The sequence below is a fragment of the Aspergillus mulundensis genome (genome assembly GCF_003369625.1).
Source record: "Aspergillus mulundensis strain DSM 5745 chromosome Unknown scaffold_2, whole genome shotgun sequence".
Classification (NCBI taxonomy): Eukaryota; Fungi; Ascomycota; class Eurotiomycetes; order Eurotiales; family Aspergillaceae; genus Aspergillus; species Aspergillus mulundensis.
In genome coordinates this window covers 1,343,193-1,358,220 of record NW_020797890.1, presented here as the reverse complement: position 1 = coordinate 1,358,220, position 15,028 = coordinate 1,343,193, and the positions used below count along the sequence as shown (strand labels likewise).

General features: G+C 52.6%; 6 protein-coding genes across 6 annotated transcripts; 3 read left to right on the top strand and 3 right to left on the bottom strand.

Moving 5' to 3' along the window:
* Positions 1–192: 192 nt before the first annotated feature.
* DSM5745_03119 (uncharacterized protein) lies at positions 193–2,666 on the bottom strand (the record flags this gene model as incomplete). Its single annotated transcript, XM_026745135.1, has 16 exons — positions 193–378; positions 428–497; positions 561–710; positions 762–785; positions 845–1,120; positions 1,166–1,207; positions 1,258–1,283; positions 1,335–1,441; positions 1,489–1,619; positions 1,666–1,753; positions 1,809–1,871; positions 1,919–2,015; positions 2,067–2,170; positions 2,216–2,319; positions 2,372–2,505; positions 2,565–2,666. The coding sequence occupies 16 exons, from the start codon at positions 2,664–2,666 to the stop codon at positions 193–195; spliced, it is 1,704 nt and encodes a 567-aa protein (XP_026606001.1).
* Positions 2,667–3,269: 603 nt separating this feature from the next.
* Positions 3,270–4,768, top strand: DSM5745_03118 (phytanoyl-CoA dioxygenase family protein; the record flags this gene model as incomplete). The annotated part of the gene is made up of 9 exons (XM_026745134.1): positions 3,270–3,402; positions 3,464–3,561; positions 3,616–3,698; positions 3,753–3,870; positions 3,936–4,037; positions 4,103–4,214; positions 4,290–4,368; positions 4,458–4,558; positions 4,656–4,768. 9 exons carry the CDS (start codon positions 3,270–3,272, stop codon positions 4,766–4,768), a joined length of 939 nt encoding a protein of 312 aa, XP_026606000.1.
* Positions 4,769–5,568: 800 nt separating this feature from the next.
* On the bottom strand, positions 5,569–7,308 carry DSM5745_03117 (serine hydrolase domain-containing protein; the record flags this gene model as incomplete). Its single annotated transcript, XM_026745133.1, has 1 exon — positions 5,569–7,308. One exon carries the CDS (start codon positions 7,306–7,308, stop codon positions 5,569–5,571), a length of 1,740 nt encoding a protein of 579 aa, XP_026605999.1.
* Positions 7,309–9,536: 2,228 nt separating this feature from the next.
* DSM5745_03116 (uncharacterized protein) lies at positions 9,537–10,431 on the top strand (the record flags this gene model as incomplete). The annotated part of the gene is made up of 2 exons (XM_026745132.1): positions 9,537–9,601; positions 10,257–10,431. 2 exons carry the CDS (start codon positions 9,537–9,539, stop codon positions 10,429–10,431), a joined length of 240 nt encoding a protein of 79 aa, XP_026605998.1.
* A 468-nt stretch (positions 10,432–10,899) lies between these two features.
* Positions 10,900–11,756, top strand: DSM5745_03115 (dynactin subunit 5; the record flags this gene model as incomplete). Its single annotated transcript, XM_026745131.1, has 2 exons — positions 10,900–10,942; positions 10,996–11,756. 2 exons carry the CDS (start codon positions 10,900–10,902, stop codon positions 11,754–11,756), a joined length of 804 nt encoding a protein of 267 aa, XP_026605997.1.
* Positions 11,757–11,933: 177 nt separating this feature from the next.
* ccg9 (putative trehalose synthase (Ccg-9)) lies at positions 11,934–14,152 on the bottom strand (the record flags this gene model as incomplete). Its single annotated transcript, XM_026745130.1, has 4 exons — positions 11,934–13,224; positions 13,269–13,544; positions 13,591–14,000; positions 14,051–14,152. 4 exons carry the CDS (start codon positions 14,150–14,152, stop codon positions 11,934–11,936), a joined length of 2,079 nt encoding a protein of 692 aa, XP_026605996.1.
* Between the last annotated feature and the right edge of the window lie 876 nt (positions 14,153–15,028).

Genomic DNA, 15,028 nt, shown 5'->3' with positions numbered 1-15,028 from the left:
TTTGATGAAGACAAGGGTCTGAGGGAGACTGTTGTTGACAGTGGCAACTCGAGGCGAACGGTTGGATGGAAAGCGGGGACCAATCGTTTGCCACCATCCAGAGGAAGCATGCGAACATATATGTATTGGCCAGTCTAACCTTTAACAGAAACCAAAAGTCCCTATTGTAGATGTTATGTTTCTAATTTCCAATTAGAAAATCTTCGCCATAATCTTGTCCTTCACCGTTACCGGCGCGGTCTCGCGCTCGTGGCGATAATGCTCCGTCAACGCATCGAAAAACTCCAGCCCGGAAGCGAGATCGACATCTATGCTCTTGTGAAATGGCGTTCTCTTGAAAATCTTCCATCCAATGCCTATGATGCTGGCGAGAGCGATCTATGACTATGTTAATGGCGGGCGTCATTGGGAAGAAACATCCACGTACAATCCCATAGTTGAAGATAAAGGTTGAGACTTCCCAATTGCCTTTCACAAAGACAGCGTAGCCTTGGATCCTGGGATAGTTCAGCTTACTTCGGGGGTAAATGATGGAGTTAGTTTGGAGTCTTTGGACGGACCAGAGGAATAAAAATGCCCAGAAAAACGCCCAGTAGCCGGCATAGGGCTGGAATCTGGAAACGCTGGGGAGGAAATTCTTCTTGTCGATGGCTTGGGCTTTTAGGGCTGCGTTGAAGCGGATCCAGGTGAAGGACATGACGGTCCAATTGCTGCGATGTATTAGACTCAACGATCGAAACGTCTGACTTGGTAGGACATACAACATGGTGGCAGCTGTGCAAAAACTACGCAACAAGCAGCGTTAGTAGTCGGTGACACATGAAGAACCACGGAGAGAACCTACTTGAGAATCCAATTCAAGACTTTAGCACTGCTAGAGCCGAGTGCGAGATAAGCCAGACAAGAGAGAAGCATCACCACGATAACCGCCATGTAGGGCACGCCCCTCTTGTTCAGTCGCCGGAGGAACTTCGGGGCTCGCCCGTCTAGGGCAAGGGCATGGAGACTTCGCGACGCATTGAAAGTATACGCATTGCCGGCGGAGACGATGCAGGTGATCAAGGCAGCATTTACAATGGACGGCAGGACTGGGATTTTCAAGCGTTGCATCGAGATCACACTGCATGCGTTAGAGCTGTTCAACAACATTCCATGGAGGGCTTACTATGGAGATCCACCTGCGTAGGTATCAGAACCGTTGGTCAGACTGCAGTCGTTAGTGGTATTTCTAAACTCTAGACCAAAGTATGATCTCACGTTTGATCGTCAGACGGGACTAGAATCTACAAACGAGTTAGTAAATGTTGTTGAAAGTGAGAAGCGGATCGCCTCACCCCGACGCACAGACAGCCCCCAATGAAGAAAACTATCAGACGAGTCATAATAGTGCTGAACGCCCGAGGCACCGTCCGACGAGGGTCTCTTGACTCTCCGGCAATCACTGCACAGGTATTAGCGATGAAGCATCATGATAAACGGAAGACTTACTGGAAATATACTCCGGCCCTCCCATACAGAAGGCAGCGACATTGACAGCATTCACAAACGACATTAGGCGGTTCGATGGGTCGGCGCCAGCCCATACTCCGGGTTCTTTCCAGTACCGGAAGCCAAAGCGACTGCAGAATTGTTAGGATTAACCCCAGCAATGTAATGTAGACTTACTCGTTCATAGGGTTTCCACCAAGCATAACAACGATCGTGTAGATGATCAGACCTGCAGCAAGCAGTATCTTGCCCAACGCGAGCCAGACTATGTTGTTAGCCAATGATGCTGAAGATCGGGCTGGAGCGACGCTGGGACATACACTCCGCTTCACCAAAGAGATCAGCTCGGTATACATTGATCGCCAGGTAGAGAACCAGTGAGACTGGTAGTGGTTAGTAACGCAATCTAAATTTGGGATGGAAAACATACTCGATATCAAAATGGCAGGCGACTGGTTATAGCCCCAGTACTCGACGAGTGTATTGATGACCGTCGCTTCGAAAATGACATAGGACGTTTGTGCGAACTGTAGACAAGCATTAGCTACAGCTCCGGGGGAATTGGCCAAAATACTAACGAAATGATTCCAACCAACTGCAACGCCTAGCGCAGGATCAACCATTCGCCCTGCTAAACGAATAAAGGCCCCGTCAAGGGGAAGTAGAGTGACAATCTCAGTCTCTGGATAATATCAGCACCCATGCTTCAGCAGGAGTTGAGACGTACGGCATTGGGCAACGGAGAAGACAACAGAAGCCCAGAAGATGAATGCGAGGAATAGGCACAACGGCCCCGACATGACACCGGACCCGATTCCAACGAATAGAGCACTGCTTATTGTCAGCGCTGTCCGGGGGATGTAGACGAGGAATTGTGACTGACGCTCCAATCGACCCAGCTATGGCCGTAAGTTGTATCTGTCTCGGGTTCAATCGGCGATGATTCACGGCTTGCTGTATAGCCGCGCTCAGCTCCGTCTCGTCCGACTTGGAAGGATGTTCAGCGGTCCCGGGGCTCTGCAGCAGAGGGGCAGGTCAGCCAGATGCCTCGTAGGAAAAGGTACAAGGCCACAAACCGAAGCTACCTCCCCAATATCCACCGAATCTACCCTCGACATTGAATTCACTTTCTTCGACGGCATTTGAGAGTCACTGCTGGAAGTTGCGGAGTTCTCCATGGCGGCGGCTGAAAGGAGGAAGGCCGCATAGAGCGTCAGGCACTTTTATATAACGAATCCGAAGGTGAGATCCGTCAGGAAGGTCCAACCAGTGATAAGCGACACGAAAAAAGCAGAACAAGGCGCGGGGAAGCGCTAAAAGCAAGCTTGAGGACATCATCCCAGATGATTCGTGCATCTGGGAGAGGTCAAGCCGGCCCGGTAGAGGATTTCGAATGGAAGAGCGGATAGCGACAGGGATTCAAATCCCAGAGTTGGGGTAGACTGAATTGGCAGAGAGCTTTATGCTTCATGGTTGGGTTTTTGATAAGGAGAGGAGGTTGGAGAAGCAACTCTTGGACCACGAGAAAGTTCAGTACGCAGTAGGATCATGATGCGCTAGGCAGGTCCACCCTGGAGATAAGAATGACAAGGATACTCCAACCTGGGGCCTCATGATCGTCTCACGCAAGTCTCGGGCCGCGCAGTTGACTAACGTAGACAGGGAAGTGGTCTGTGACTCACGGGTGCAAAAGAGCTGCAGGTGTTGTCTTAAATGAGACGCAGATCCTACTGGCATCGCTGTGTCATCTCTAATCCCTCACCTCACTTCGACTCACTGCAATGGCCCCTTCCCTCGTCACCATCGACTCCTCTGAGCCTCTAGACAAGATCTACAAGATCATCGAGCGAGATGGCGGCGTTATCGTCTCCAACTTCCTCTCGCCCCAGCTCTTGAAGGAGTGCATGGACGCGAGTATGCCGAAACCTCCCATTCGCTTTCAAATTGTGAGCACAACTAATTGTCTCCCGTCCAGTTGAGCCGTATCTCAAAGGCCGCAAGACCTACGACTCCAAGGCCACACATGAAGAGCTAGGTCCTGACTTCTTCCCCGAGGGCTCCCAGCGAGTCTACGTACGTCGTTTCTGCTGTCATCGCTGTCAATACATCCATACCTGACATCCGCAGGCCCTTCTCTCCAAGATCCCAGATCAACTTGTCAAGATCATGCGCCTCCCCGTTTGGCAGGGAATTATGGGCCAATTTCTGAAGTGAGATCCCAACCCACAGCAGCCTCGAGTATAGTACTGAGTCATTAACTTCAGTGACGAATTCTCATCCTACACCGGCGACAGACTCGTCCCTCAGAAGAGCGGCTATATGCTCGCTTCAACCGCAGCTCTCCGTCTAGTCCCTGGAGCAAAGCCCCAGCCCCTGCACAGGGTAAGCCACGGTCTCCTTCTCAAGTATTTATAATTTTAAAATATGTCTAACGGGTACGACTGCAGGACCAAATCGCCTACCAAACTCGCCCCGACCCGACCAACCCCTTCTTTACCCCCATGGTGGGCTGCCTAATTGCAGGATCTAAGACAACATACAAGAATGGGGTAAGGCAGCCCTCAGCTCTGCATTATTACCCAGGCCCAGGTCAATTAACTGTATCACATTCCAGGCCACCGCCGTTATCCCCGGCAGCCACCTGTGGGGCCCAGACCGAATGCCCAAGCTTGAGGAGTGCACATACGCGGAGATGGAGCCCGGCTCTGCGCTTTTCACGCTGGGCTGTGAGTCCCCCACTCCTTCAACCACCCCATTCTTGATCAGCGCCGTGCGTCCTCGACTAACTCGACGCCATGTAGCAACGTATCACGGCGCGGGCGAGAATAAATGCGAGAAGGACTACCCCTTGGCTCTGCGCACATTATTCGCCGTCTTCGGGTAAGACTCGAATCCAAATCCATTCCCTATAATTCCTCACCGTGCCGTAACGACTTGAACGCTAATCAATGGGATCATCCGCACCACAGCCAACGAGACTACTTCCGCCAAGACCAAGAAGAGGTCCTCTCCACGCCCCTAGAGATCGCCCGCCGCCTCCCAGAGGACATCCTAAAGCTAGCTGGATACCGTAGGTCCACAATCGGAGTCCATCGGAGACCACCCCATTCTCCGACCCCAAGTCCAACCCCAGAAGGCCAGCTAGCTAACGGAAATACTCCCGGCAGACAAAGCAGTCGGCGGCGTCGGGTACGTCGAAGACCACCAGAGCCCGCACGAGTTCCTGCACAGGGAGGACCTGGGGACGGGGAAGTTTGGGGTTGCGAGCTTGGCTGTTTGAATTGAGTAGTGTTTGATTTAGCTTTACATTACTGGCAGGATTGAACGAAGTTTTGAATCCGTATCTACCGACCTGTTCTTTTCAATTGGTCTACATGGTATCTGGATCTGGAGTGGGCAAGAAGATGCAGGTGGGATGAGATGGGGTACAGCAAGACGAACCTACACGCCGGAGTTGGAAGAGTCACAGTTGCCGGCACCGATCAGGGCGCCAACAAACCTTGAACAACTTACGTAGACTACGAGTGCACGATCTAATGGCTATAAGTGCAAGAGGCGGGGCATGTATTACCTCCAACACCGTGGACCCTAGTTCCGGCAATCCAGTCGTACTCGTACCATATGGTACACCTGGGCATGTTAGGGCTAGATAAGGTACCAGAGCTCCGGGCCGGCACTCGCGTTCCAGGGAGGGCAAGAGCGAAATTGATAGGAGAAGGGAAGATGCGAGGAAGGTCCATCCGCCGCCGCTCTAGCTTTTGATTCGTGCGTCTGGTAGAGCTAGGGTTATAGTCATGCCTACGATTAGGGTATGGTACTAGCCGCCAGCCCGCCGGGCACTGCGGCACTGGACTACTAAGGTGAGGTTAGAACATCACCGCTGCCACCGGAGCTTGTACTATCTCAGGGCAACAACTTGACAATTTAGAGAAGTATGGCCTTAAAGGTATGGTGGTTGACACCTCCCACGCAGTAGAGCTAAAGGTCTCTGGGATGACATTCATCCAGCGGTTCCCGGGCTTAAGACTACCTAACCTATGCTACTGTGTCTCGCCACTTCTAGACACAGAAATAGACCAATCAGTTGAGAACAGCACGGCCTCCATCCCCACGCCGAAACCACGCCCGCTCCTCATCTGTATCCCACATCCACCAAAGCCCCAGCACCAGTCCAGCATCATCAAGCTCGAATTCCAGCAGCGTCTGGCGGTAATCTCGATAGTGAAACCACTCGGCCATCCACAAGTCCAGGTCTCCGGTGAAGACGCTGTAGGTGTCTTGTTTGTAGAAGACCAGCTCGCAGGTTGTGCGGTCGACGTTGTTGAATGTGAGAGTTAACCTTGAATCGCATTCCTGATCAGGTGTCGAAGCGGGCGAAGTGCCAACACTCAACGTGAAGAGGTCATTAAATCCCTTGTACTCGCCAACATAGCGCTCTGGGTCTCGCTCGCGATCGGCCTCGCGCCGATTTGCCTTCCATAGTGTCAACAAGTCGTTTGTCAGAGAGTTCGCGCTTAGTTCGGCTTCTTTCCTTGCCCACGAGAGTAGGTCTACCTGCGGCTTTAGGTCAAACAGCGCCTGGATCAGTGCCTGCGCTGCAAAGTCGCTGGCGTCACCTAAGGACCGCCCATTGACGAGCACACATACGGCGCTTTGGGTCTCAGGAAATGTCCAGACAGTGGCGATCCCTCCTATCGCGCCCCCAGTGTGTCCAATCATCTCCCGCGGGGGAGAATCCAAGCCAAGGATGTTGTTGCGGTCGAGGTGCAGTTTCCACGGCCCTTTTGGATCCCGGGTGTATCGGTTCCCGCTGTATGTGCCTACCATCGAGGTTGGCAGCGTCATCCGTATCCAGCCCATGCCGAAGGCTGCACCGTTGCTTTTGTCGGGGTCCTCAGGGGGTCGGGTCCAGTAGCCACGGCGAAGGCGGGTCATTTGCTTCAAGGGGCTTTTGCGTCTTTCGGGCATGGAGCTGTCTAGCTCTGATTCTTCGTTCTCTGCGGAGAGCACGGCCATGCACCAGGTCAGCATGTCGTTGAGGCTGCTTCCCATTCCGGACCCGGGGATGTCAGGCCTGCTCTTGTCGAAAGGCCAATGGTTCGGCGGTAGTTGTTTCAGTGTTCCGTCCCTTAGCAGGGTATACTGACAGGCGACATTGTCGTCGGGGATATCGGCCTTGGTAAGGACAGTCCGGGTCATTCCGAGCGGGGATAGAATGTGAGATCGGATGAAATCCGGATACGTCTGCCCGCTCACCCTTGAGATGATCTCGCCCCCTAATATGAAGTTCATGTTGCTGTATGTCCAATGCCGGTTGAACCGCTGTCCATCGGCGTTGGCTGTGGGCAGCTGATTAAACAGTGGGATGAGTCCTTTAATTCCGCAATCATGAAGATGACAGCCTCGAGGGCCAACCGTGAGCATTGTCGCGTCGGGCATCCCGTTGGAGTGCCGCAGGAGATCAATGAGATCTGATTCGAGCGCAATGGCGGGGTTGCCCTGGGGATTGAACTCGGGCAGATTCTTGCTTACCTGGCCCTGCCATTGCAATTTCCCCTCATCGACGAGAAGGGCAATCCCGGCGGCCGTGAACATCTTCGTGCAGGAGGAGATCGGATAAATCGTGTCTGGGTCTGCATTTAGGCGGTTGTCGACATCTCGATAGCCGATGCTCTGTTTCCGGATCACCTTTCCTTGGTGGACGACGCCAAACGATATGGAGGGGACCTTGAAGACCTCCTTCAGCTGGTTGATCTCAGACGTCGCTTGATGTAGGCGCTTGGACAGGTCCGGCACCTCAGTGCCGTTGAAGGACGACATGGCTGGTTTGGGGGGGTGATAGGCATACTCAATGGGCTGACTGCGGGTAATATAACATTGAGCTCATCTGATTTGGTTGGATGGGGTTTGTTTGTGGTTGTCTGCCGGGGAACCAGTGGGCTGACTGATGGAATGTGCCGTGGACCGTCGAATTGCTGACCTGCCCCAGGTCGATCGACATCTTTAACACGACCAATCCAATCAGCGACTTGAGGAGTCGTTGCCCCTGGAGCTGAAATCAAGGTGCAATTGTCTTGGTATTCAAGTAAGCCGGCTATGATAGGCGGACCTTGATTACATGCAGGCCAAGAAGACGTAGGTACTCCGCTCTGCTTCACTATACCCCGGGCTCCTTTGAAGGCAAGTTGAGGGGCTGCCGTAGGATACGCAGGAAGTACCTGGTATCCTCCTGGGTATAAAGTCAATCTCTTCGCCGTCCGCTCTGTCTGTTTCTCTTCCATCAATAAAGCCAGTCTACAAGCACCGGTATGCCATGCCTCCTTTGTTCCCATGCAGTTTCTGACCTTTTCTACTCTCTATCTAGGTTGCATTGATACCCTCCAAACTTTGTCCTCAGCATCAGCCAACCAGCCAACCATCACTCTCACCACAGGTGAGTTTCAGCTTGATTCCATGTTCTCCGGCACATCCCTTGACTCGCCCATGCACCTGCTCCACCGCACTTGATCATCCAGAACTAATCATTGCAACTCCAGTTAACAATGGCTGCACCACCCTGGGCTCTCGCTTCTGCCGGCACTGACAAGTCTGGCGGCGGCGAGCCTCTCCCTAAGTAGTGGAGATATCTTAGATAATGTTGGGGTGGCAATCTTTCATGTAGTATAGATCTCAGCCTTGGTACAGGTTTTTGCCCACCGGTTTTCCCTGTACTGTTATGCAAATGCAGAGGCTCACATTTCACTTTTCACAATTTCTCAAGCTCTTCCCAGTAATCTTCAAATGATGCTGTTGTAGTGGCTCTACCATGCTCTGTCTAAGCTTACCGACGTCTTATTCCGAAGCCATCCTATCTAACTTATAGAGCCGCAGTTACTCATGATGCCACCATGGCCCAGTCCGAACCATTCCGTCTGCAAATGTCATTTCCAGGATCCATCTGAGCTTGCAGTATACTGCAACCCCAAGCCAGGTGGTGTGGAATGAAATTACGCCATATCCTCATCCCCCACGTGCATAAATTGGATGCGTCTCATCCCCCTATAAATGCACCTCGGTCTTCCTTTCCATCCACTAATCCAAAATACTTCATATCTTCAAACAGATATTGTACGTCGTCCATTGCAGCATCCAAGTCTTACGCTAACTCTCTCTGCTATCTAGATACAGCTCGAATTCAGGTGGACCTTTCCAACGGTATTGCTATCCTTCGAGGTCGGCATCAAAAGCTGACCATATCATCCTCCAACCAATATGGCTCTTCTCCCATTTGGCCCCGGTCTTATCTCCGCTGGCAGCGACCAGCCTGGAGGTGGGGAGCCACTTCCAAAGTAGGGTCGTCAGAGGCGACCTCGCGGCAGTCGACACTGCACTGCATTAGCATGGATACTGCTGATATCTGGGGCCGGATGTCATGGCCAAACTGCCTTGGTACAGGTTTTTGTCCAGACGGTTTTCCCTGTGCCGCAAGGGCAAGGTACTGTGAATGCAGAGGCTAGCTAGTTCATGATGTATCTATTCCCACTATTCGAGAGGGAAATGAATGAATCCCAATCTATCTGCGGCTGTCCACCAAGCCAAACCGAACTCCTTGCAGTACCGTGGTAGTCCAGTGGTCTCAGCAGCAGTAGGTTTGCATGGTGTAAGGTACCATAATCCATATAATGAAATGATCAATGCCACTGAACCTTGACGGACTGAGCACAGCCTGATGTCACGTCAGGTGTATCGCATCACTGCCTCTTCCTTGTTCAGTTCATTTCTCCTACTCTACACCTCCGTCCCCTCGAACAAAAGGATCAACAAGACCTGGTAAGCTGTCCTTCTCCCCCCTGTCCTTTCGCTGCCCTACCCGCTTGTTAACCATTTAATCTTCTCTCTCCAGTTCCAGAGCAAGTATCCCGACACTACGCAGCCGACCTAAACCAATCCGGTTGAATTACCAAAACCCTTCGTGTAAGTGAGCTCTATATCCCCCTCTCATGCGGGCGCTTAACAGTCCGTAACTGACGCATCTCTATTGACCATCGCAGCTCACGTTCGGTTTCAAAATGTCTGCGGACGGCCCTTCTGCCGCTGGTAATGGAGGAAGCGGTGGCGGAGAAGCCCTTGCAAAGTAGGGCAACAGAATCGGCATGCAGACTGGATTGGGTTCTTGAACATCGCCGGTCATATTGACGAGGAAAGGAAAGTCGGCCGGCCTTGGTGTAGGTTTTTTCCACTTGGGTTTCCCTGTACCGTGATGCAAATGTAGAGGCTGCGCTGTATCTATTAGAAATGACAATGATGTTGTGGTGTGGTATGGACGTACAAGCAGTGGCCTTAGCTCTCCCAGACACCATGTTAACCTTGTGCTGAACTGGAAATCGCACATTTGGATGGTACTGATAAGCTTTGGAGAATTATAGCAACATGGTCAAGCCACCATTCTTACGATCTCGATCCGGTGGGTGCAGTCAGAACCACTCAGCACCCTAGAAACGATCGGAAGATACCGCGCAGTATATAAGGACAGAGCCGACCATCAGTTCCTTCTTTCCTTCAACCTTTTGACAAGATATCAACTAGTAGGCACTTCCCTCCTGCTTGCACCCCGCTAAATACTAATTCTCTTCGCCATCCAGACCAACACTGCCACCTGCTCTTTCGTCTCACGTCAAACCTATTTATATCACCTCGGTAAGCTCGCTGATTCGCGTCCGAACCTTGCCCGTCCAGCTCTATCCCGAGCGCTGTCCGTTTTCCTACCTTACGACTGATCATCTGGCCAGCGTCGCTACAGCTCCGTCCGTCGACATGGCTCGCATACCGCAAATGCTAGTCCTTGCTGCTGGTGGTGGGGAAACGGGCGGCAGAGAGGCTCTCCCGAAGGCTCGCGTACTCCCAGCCGTAGTTCTTTCTGCTGGTGTTGGGGAAGCAGGCGGAGGAGAGGCTCTCCCGAAGTAGAGATGGAAACATCTTAGGTCTGGAATCTGGATGGGATCAGGAGGTCATTGGGGATCTGCCTTGGTACAGGTTTTTGTCCGCTTGGTTTTCCCTGTGCTGCAATGCAAATGCAGAGGCTAGCGTAGCAAACTTATTACCTCAGTTGACTCCAATCCTATCAATCATGTAGCATGTCTGATGTAGCCAGGTGTGACCCAAGTATAGCGCTAGTGTTTTGTGAAGAAACATAAATAGAGTATAGCATTAGGCTATACTTCTCTAGGCTTAGCGTATCTCAGCCCCACCAAGCCTACATAGAATGACGCTAAGCCTCCTGCGAGCTCACCGCCCTGGAGCTTCATCGTCGGTCGGTGTCCCCTTGTATGCCCCGTCAACAATCAACACCTGCAGTTCCAAAACCTACCTGACGTTCCTCACCAGTCCATTGGAGCGAACTGAGACAGAGGTCTCAGCAACCCAGCCGCCAAAATGCCGCCCAAAGTAGCCAAGGGCGAATACATTGAGACAGTGCGTCCTCTCCTCTCCTCTCCCCATTTCCCGCCTCTTCCCCTCACATCCTACAAGCCGCGGAGATGGTTCTAGCACAGGCATTCGCCTGGCCCGCGCAGGCCACAGCATCCATGTTCTCCCCTACACCTACACTTCCACCTCCATCCTCATCTCTTCTTGGATCCCCCTCCCTCTCCCCAAAAGGCAAACCCTTCTCCTTCTCCCCCACAACAACAGACCTCCGCACCTGGGAAGACCTCTCCATCCTCCTAACGCCCCCCAAGGAAACCGGCAACAAGATCTCCCGCCGCTCGCAGATCCACGGAACACACCACATCTCACTCGGCGGGAAATCCATCATCATGGCGGACGCCGTCGTGCGCGGCGACCTCTTCCGCTCCTCGTCCTCGTCCTCCTCGCAATCCCAGTCCTCCTCCTCCGGCAACAATAACATCGCGATCAATATCGGGCGGTATACGTTCATCTCACGGAGCGCGATCCTGCGTCCGCCCTCGCGGCTGACGAGGGGTGTGCACACGTACACGACGCTGCATATCGGGAGCCATGTGTTCGTGGGCGAACGGAGTGTCGTTGAGGCGGCGAAGGTGGAGGATAATGTGACGATTGGGAAGGATTGTGTTATTGGGTCTATGGCGATATTGAAGGAGAGGTGTCAGGTGCTGGATGGGTGTGTTGTGCCTGCGGGGATGGTGGTGCCGAGCCATTGTGTAGTGGGCGGGCAGCCGGCGAGGATTGTGGGGGATACGGCGATTGCGTATGGGGTTGAGGGGTTAGAGGGGGGACTGAGTCGGGAGAGATATCGGAGTATCCGGTAGATATGGTAAGGTGGAGCTGGGCAATGTGTATGGGCGGAGTTTGGGTTCGGACTTTAGAGATTATTTATTATACCCCCTTTGTTTGTGAATGGATTGTCTATTGTCAATAACAGTTGAGATGAAGTGGAGATATGTAACGCTCGCTATGGCTATACAAAACAAGGATCATGAACTGCCTTAACCCATCTTGGGCACTTCCAGCTCCCGCTTCAGGCGGTCCTCGCCCTCCTGGTACGGAATGCCCGCCTCCTCACGAGCCATATCATTAATCCAACGCTCATTCGGCTTGATGACCTCTCCCTTGGAGAGCTTCGAAGCAAGATACAGCCAGTTGAGCGAGTTACCCACCGTGCTGACCTCATCACACACATGCTTCAGCGCAAACTTGTGCATCTTCTGCCAGAGCTCATTGTCCGTACACAGATCGAAGAGGTGGTTTGCGACTGCATCTGTGTCCCCAACATCCACCAGGAACCCGTTGCCCTTGTCGATGACTTGTAGCGGGATGCCGCCAGCCCGTGTAGCAATGACCGGGCGACCTTTGTGAATAGCTTCGGAGACCTTGACTTCGAAGCCCTCGCGGGTGGAGAGTTGGAGGGCGACCTTTGCTTTGGACATGAGTGCGTTGAGGACCTGGTCAGAGGGGCCAAGGCGGACGACGCAGATCTCGTCGGCTAGATTGGGAATCGACTCTTCGATGTAATTCACCGCCTGATCATAGATTATCGTGCCATCCGGGTCGTCGACGGAGCCGTGGCCGCATATCAGGAGCTTGGGAATGGGCATCTCGGGGCAGGACTCTTGCATGCGCTTGTGGAATTTCACGTAGGACCCTAGGACGTCGGGGATACCCTTGGACGGGTCAAAGCGGGCGACTTGGATGATATACTCGTCTGCTGGATGGTCGATGACTGGCATTCCAGAGTTTCGAGCCCACGAGTTGAAGATCCGTCCGTAGAAGGCTATGTCCTCGTTTCGCATGTTCTTGTTCAGGCCATCCAGCCAGTCCGTCGACGCAGGCAAGTAGCCTACCATATCCCGGGGAACGTTCTTCGGTACAAAGGATTTCACCGGATGGCTGACGAATACGTCGGCCTTTTGTATGTCCTTCCACATGGCATTCCAGCACTCCGCCTGCGGTGTCCCTTCTTGGTCCACCAGGTCACTTCGGATCTGAATATGGCTTCGGAAAATAACCGGTCGGTCTGGAGCTTTTTCCTTCGCCAGGGGAATGAGGGCGGGCATTTGCGGGTCGTCAATGACAATGACGTCGGCGCCTCCTTTGTCCGGATGCTCAAGAGGGCCTCCCGGTCGTAGCCAGTACCTCTCGGTATTCTCGTGGATCCAGCTAGTAACCTGTTCCCAGTTCTCATCCGTCAGACGCTCCTCGGGAGCGGAAACACCTTGTAAAATGTTGTGGTTCGTCTTGGTGATACGGAAAACGCCTGGTCGTGGCTTGGGCACATACCTATGCCGGTCAGAGAAGAAGAGCCACCGGTATGGAGATCTTACCATTTCATGTCGGTTCCTAGCGCGTGAGAGAACCGCACCATAGCGTGTCTCATGAGAGCGACTCCTCCTCCTTGCGGGGTGGCGCTAAAGAACGCCAATTTGACCTTCCGGTCTTTGAGATCATTTGCATAATACTGAATAGCCTTCCAAGTGTTGGAAGTCACGGAGTCTTCATAGTTCTTTTTGTTGGTCAATCGCACGTGGAAAGCCGTGTCAACCTGTACAAGACCTGAAAGGCCAACTTGAAGTAACGGAATACTCTCAGGACCGAAAAGCCTATAATCGTCAGTGCCGAACGGCGGAATCGGTACATCAAACGGACCGAACGCATTTCCGAGCCATGGACTCTGCCTGCTCATCCAAAGTCCTCAAATCCCAGTCCTCGGACTGCTGGAATCCATGGTATGAATCGTCGCTGCCGATATCAAGCCTGTTATCTGCTAATACCAATGGAATAATATCGAGCTCCAGCCAGAGACGTGAGGTAATCGTGGGACAGGCGTCGGCCAGCTCTTTCGGAATAGCTAGTCCGATCATCTTCTCCAAATGTGTGTCGCACCACTTGTATAGATGGAACATCATGTGGTCACCAATCTTCGAGTCCAGGTTGTCGCCATCGCTGAACGGCAGTTCTTCCTGCGCAAAGTCCACCAGGTAGGTCGCATCACGGATAGCCACTGCGAAGATCACCTTGTCCTTCTCGAATACAGTCGACAATCCGCCGTAGATGTTCTGCGACGGTTAGGTTTCTCCCTAATGATAAAGCGAAGGTGAATACGCACTCCTGCCGTTGCTCCGCCCCATGAATTTGGAGCATGTTCAGTCGATAGCCGGCGCTTCTGCTGCTGCGAGGCTCGGCGTTTTGGTGCGGCACCGTCAGGCATGTTTTATATGTGTGTGGTCTATTGTCTATTGATGGTCAAGACTCGGCAAGGGAGGAACTTGTCCAGAGATTTATCGTGAGTTATATCGCAAGGTACGCATCTCGGAACCCCGGAAGTATCGCCTTGTGACCTCACCTGTGATGCCATGGCATGACGTATGAGGACTGAGTAAGCGGCAGCTTACTTGATTGAAGTTGATCCCTAACCGAACGGATATAACATGGATAAAGATACTAAGATAGTACCAAGAAGCCGATGTGGGTGACACATGATATAAACCTAAGCTATCAAGTGCCAGATCATGGATGACGGTTTGCAGATCGGGCCAAGCACTGGTATAGTGCGCAAGCCTGTGGAAGCTTGGGCTTGGCGATTAGCGCAGCCAAAGAACATTAGCGCATGATATGTATTGATCCCTATGGAGGGGAAACCAATTGATGAAATTGGCAAATCGTGAAATCAATGGATGCCCTGAAGCGAGCAGCAGCCGACGACGAAGCCTGAAGGTGAAGCATGACATGCGGAGATGAAACAGACCAACTCTTGGCTGCTCGTGGGGGCGCTGAGTCAGCATCGCCAGCCCCTTTTACGGAGTTGACCTTGAAGACACTCGACAGCGACCAGGAGTGTGGATCTAGCTCAACCCCGAATTTATTCGATGTCGGCCATCTTCAATCGACAGGACATCTTCAATTAACATCTCTGTCGCGGAGTTTGTCTTCCCCTTGCCGCCTCATCGAGCTTCGCCGTTGCGCTATCAACGCTTTGTCTAGAGTGCGCTCCCTCCTGAAGCCAAGTAGTGAGTTTATCCCAGCTGCTGCTATGGCCCACCCCGTGGTCCCCTGCACCCTGCGCATAAAATGACAAGGAACACGT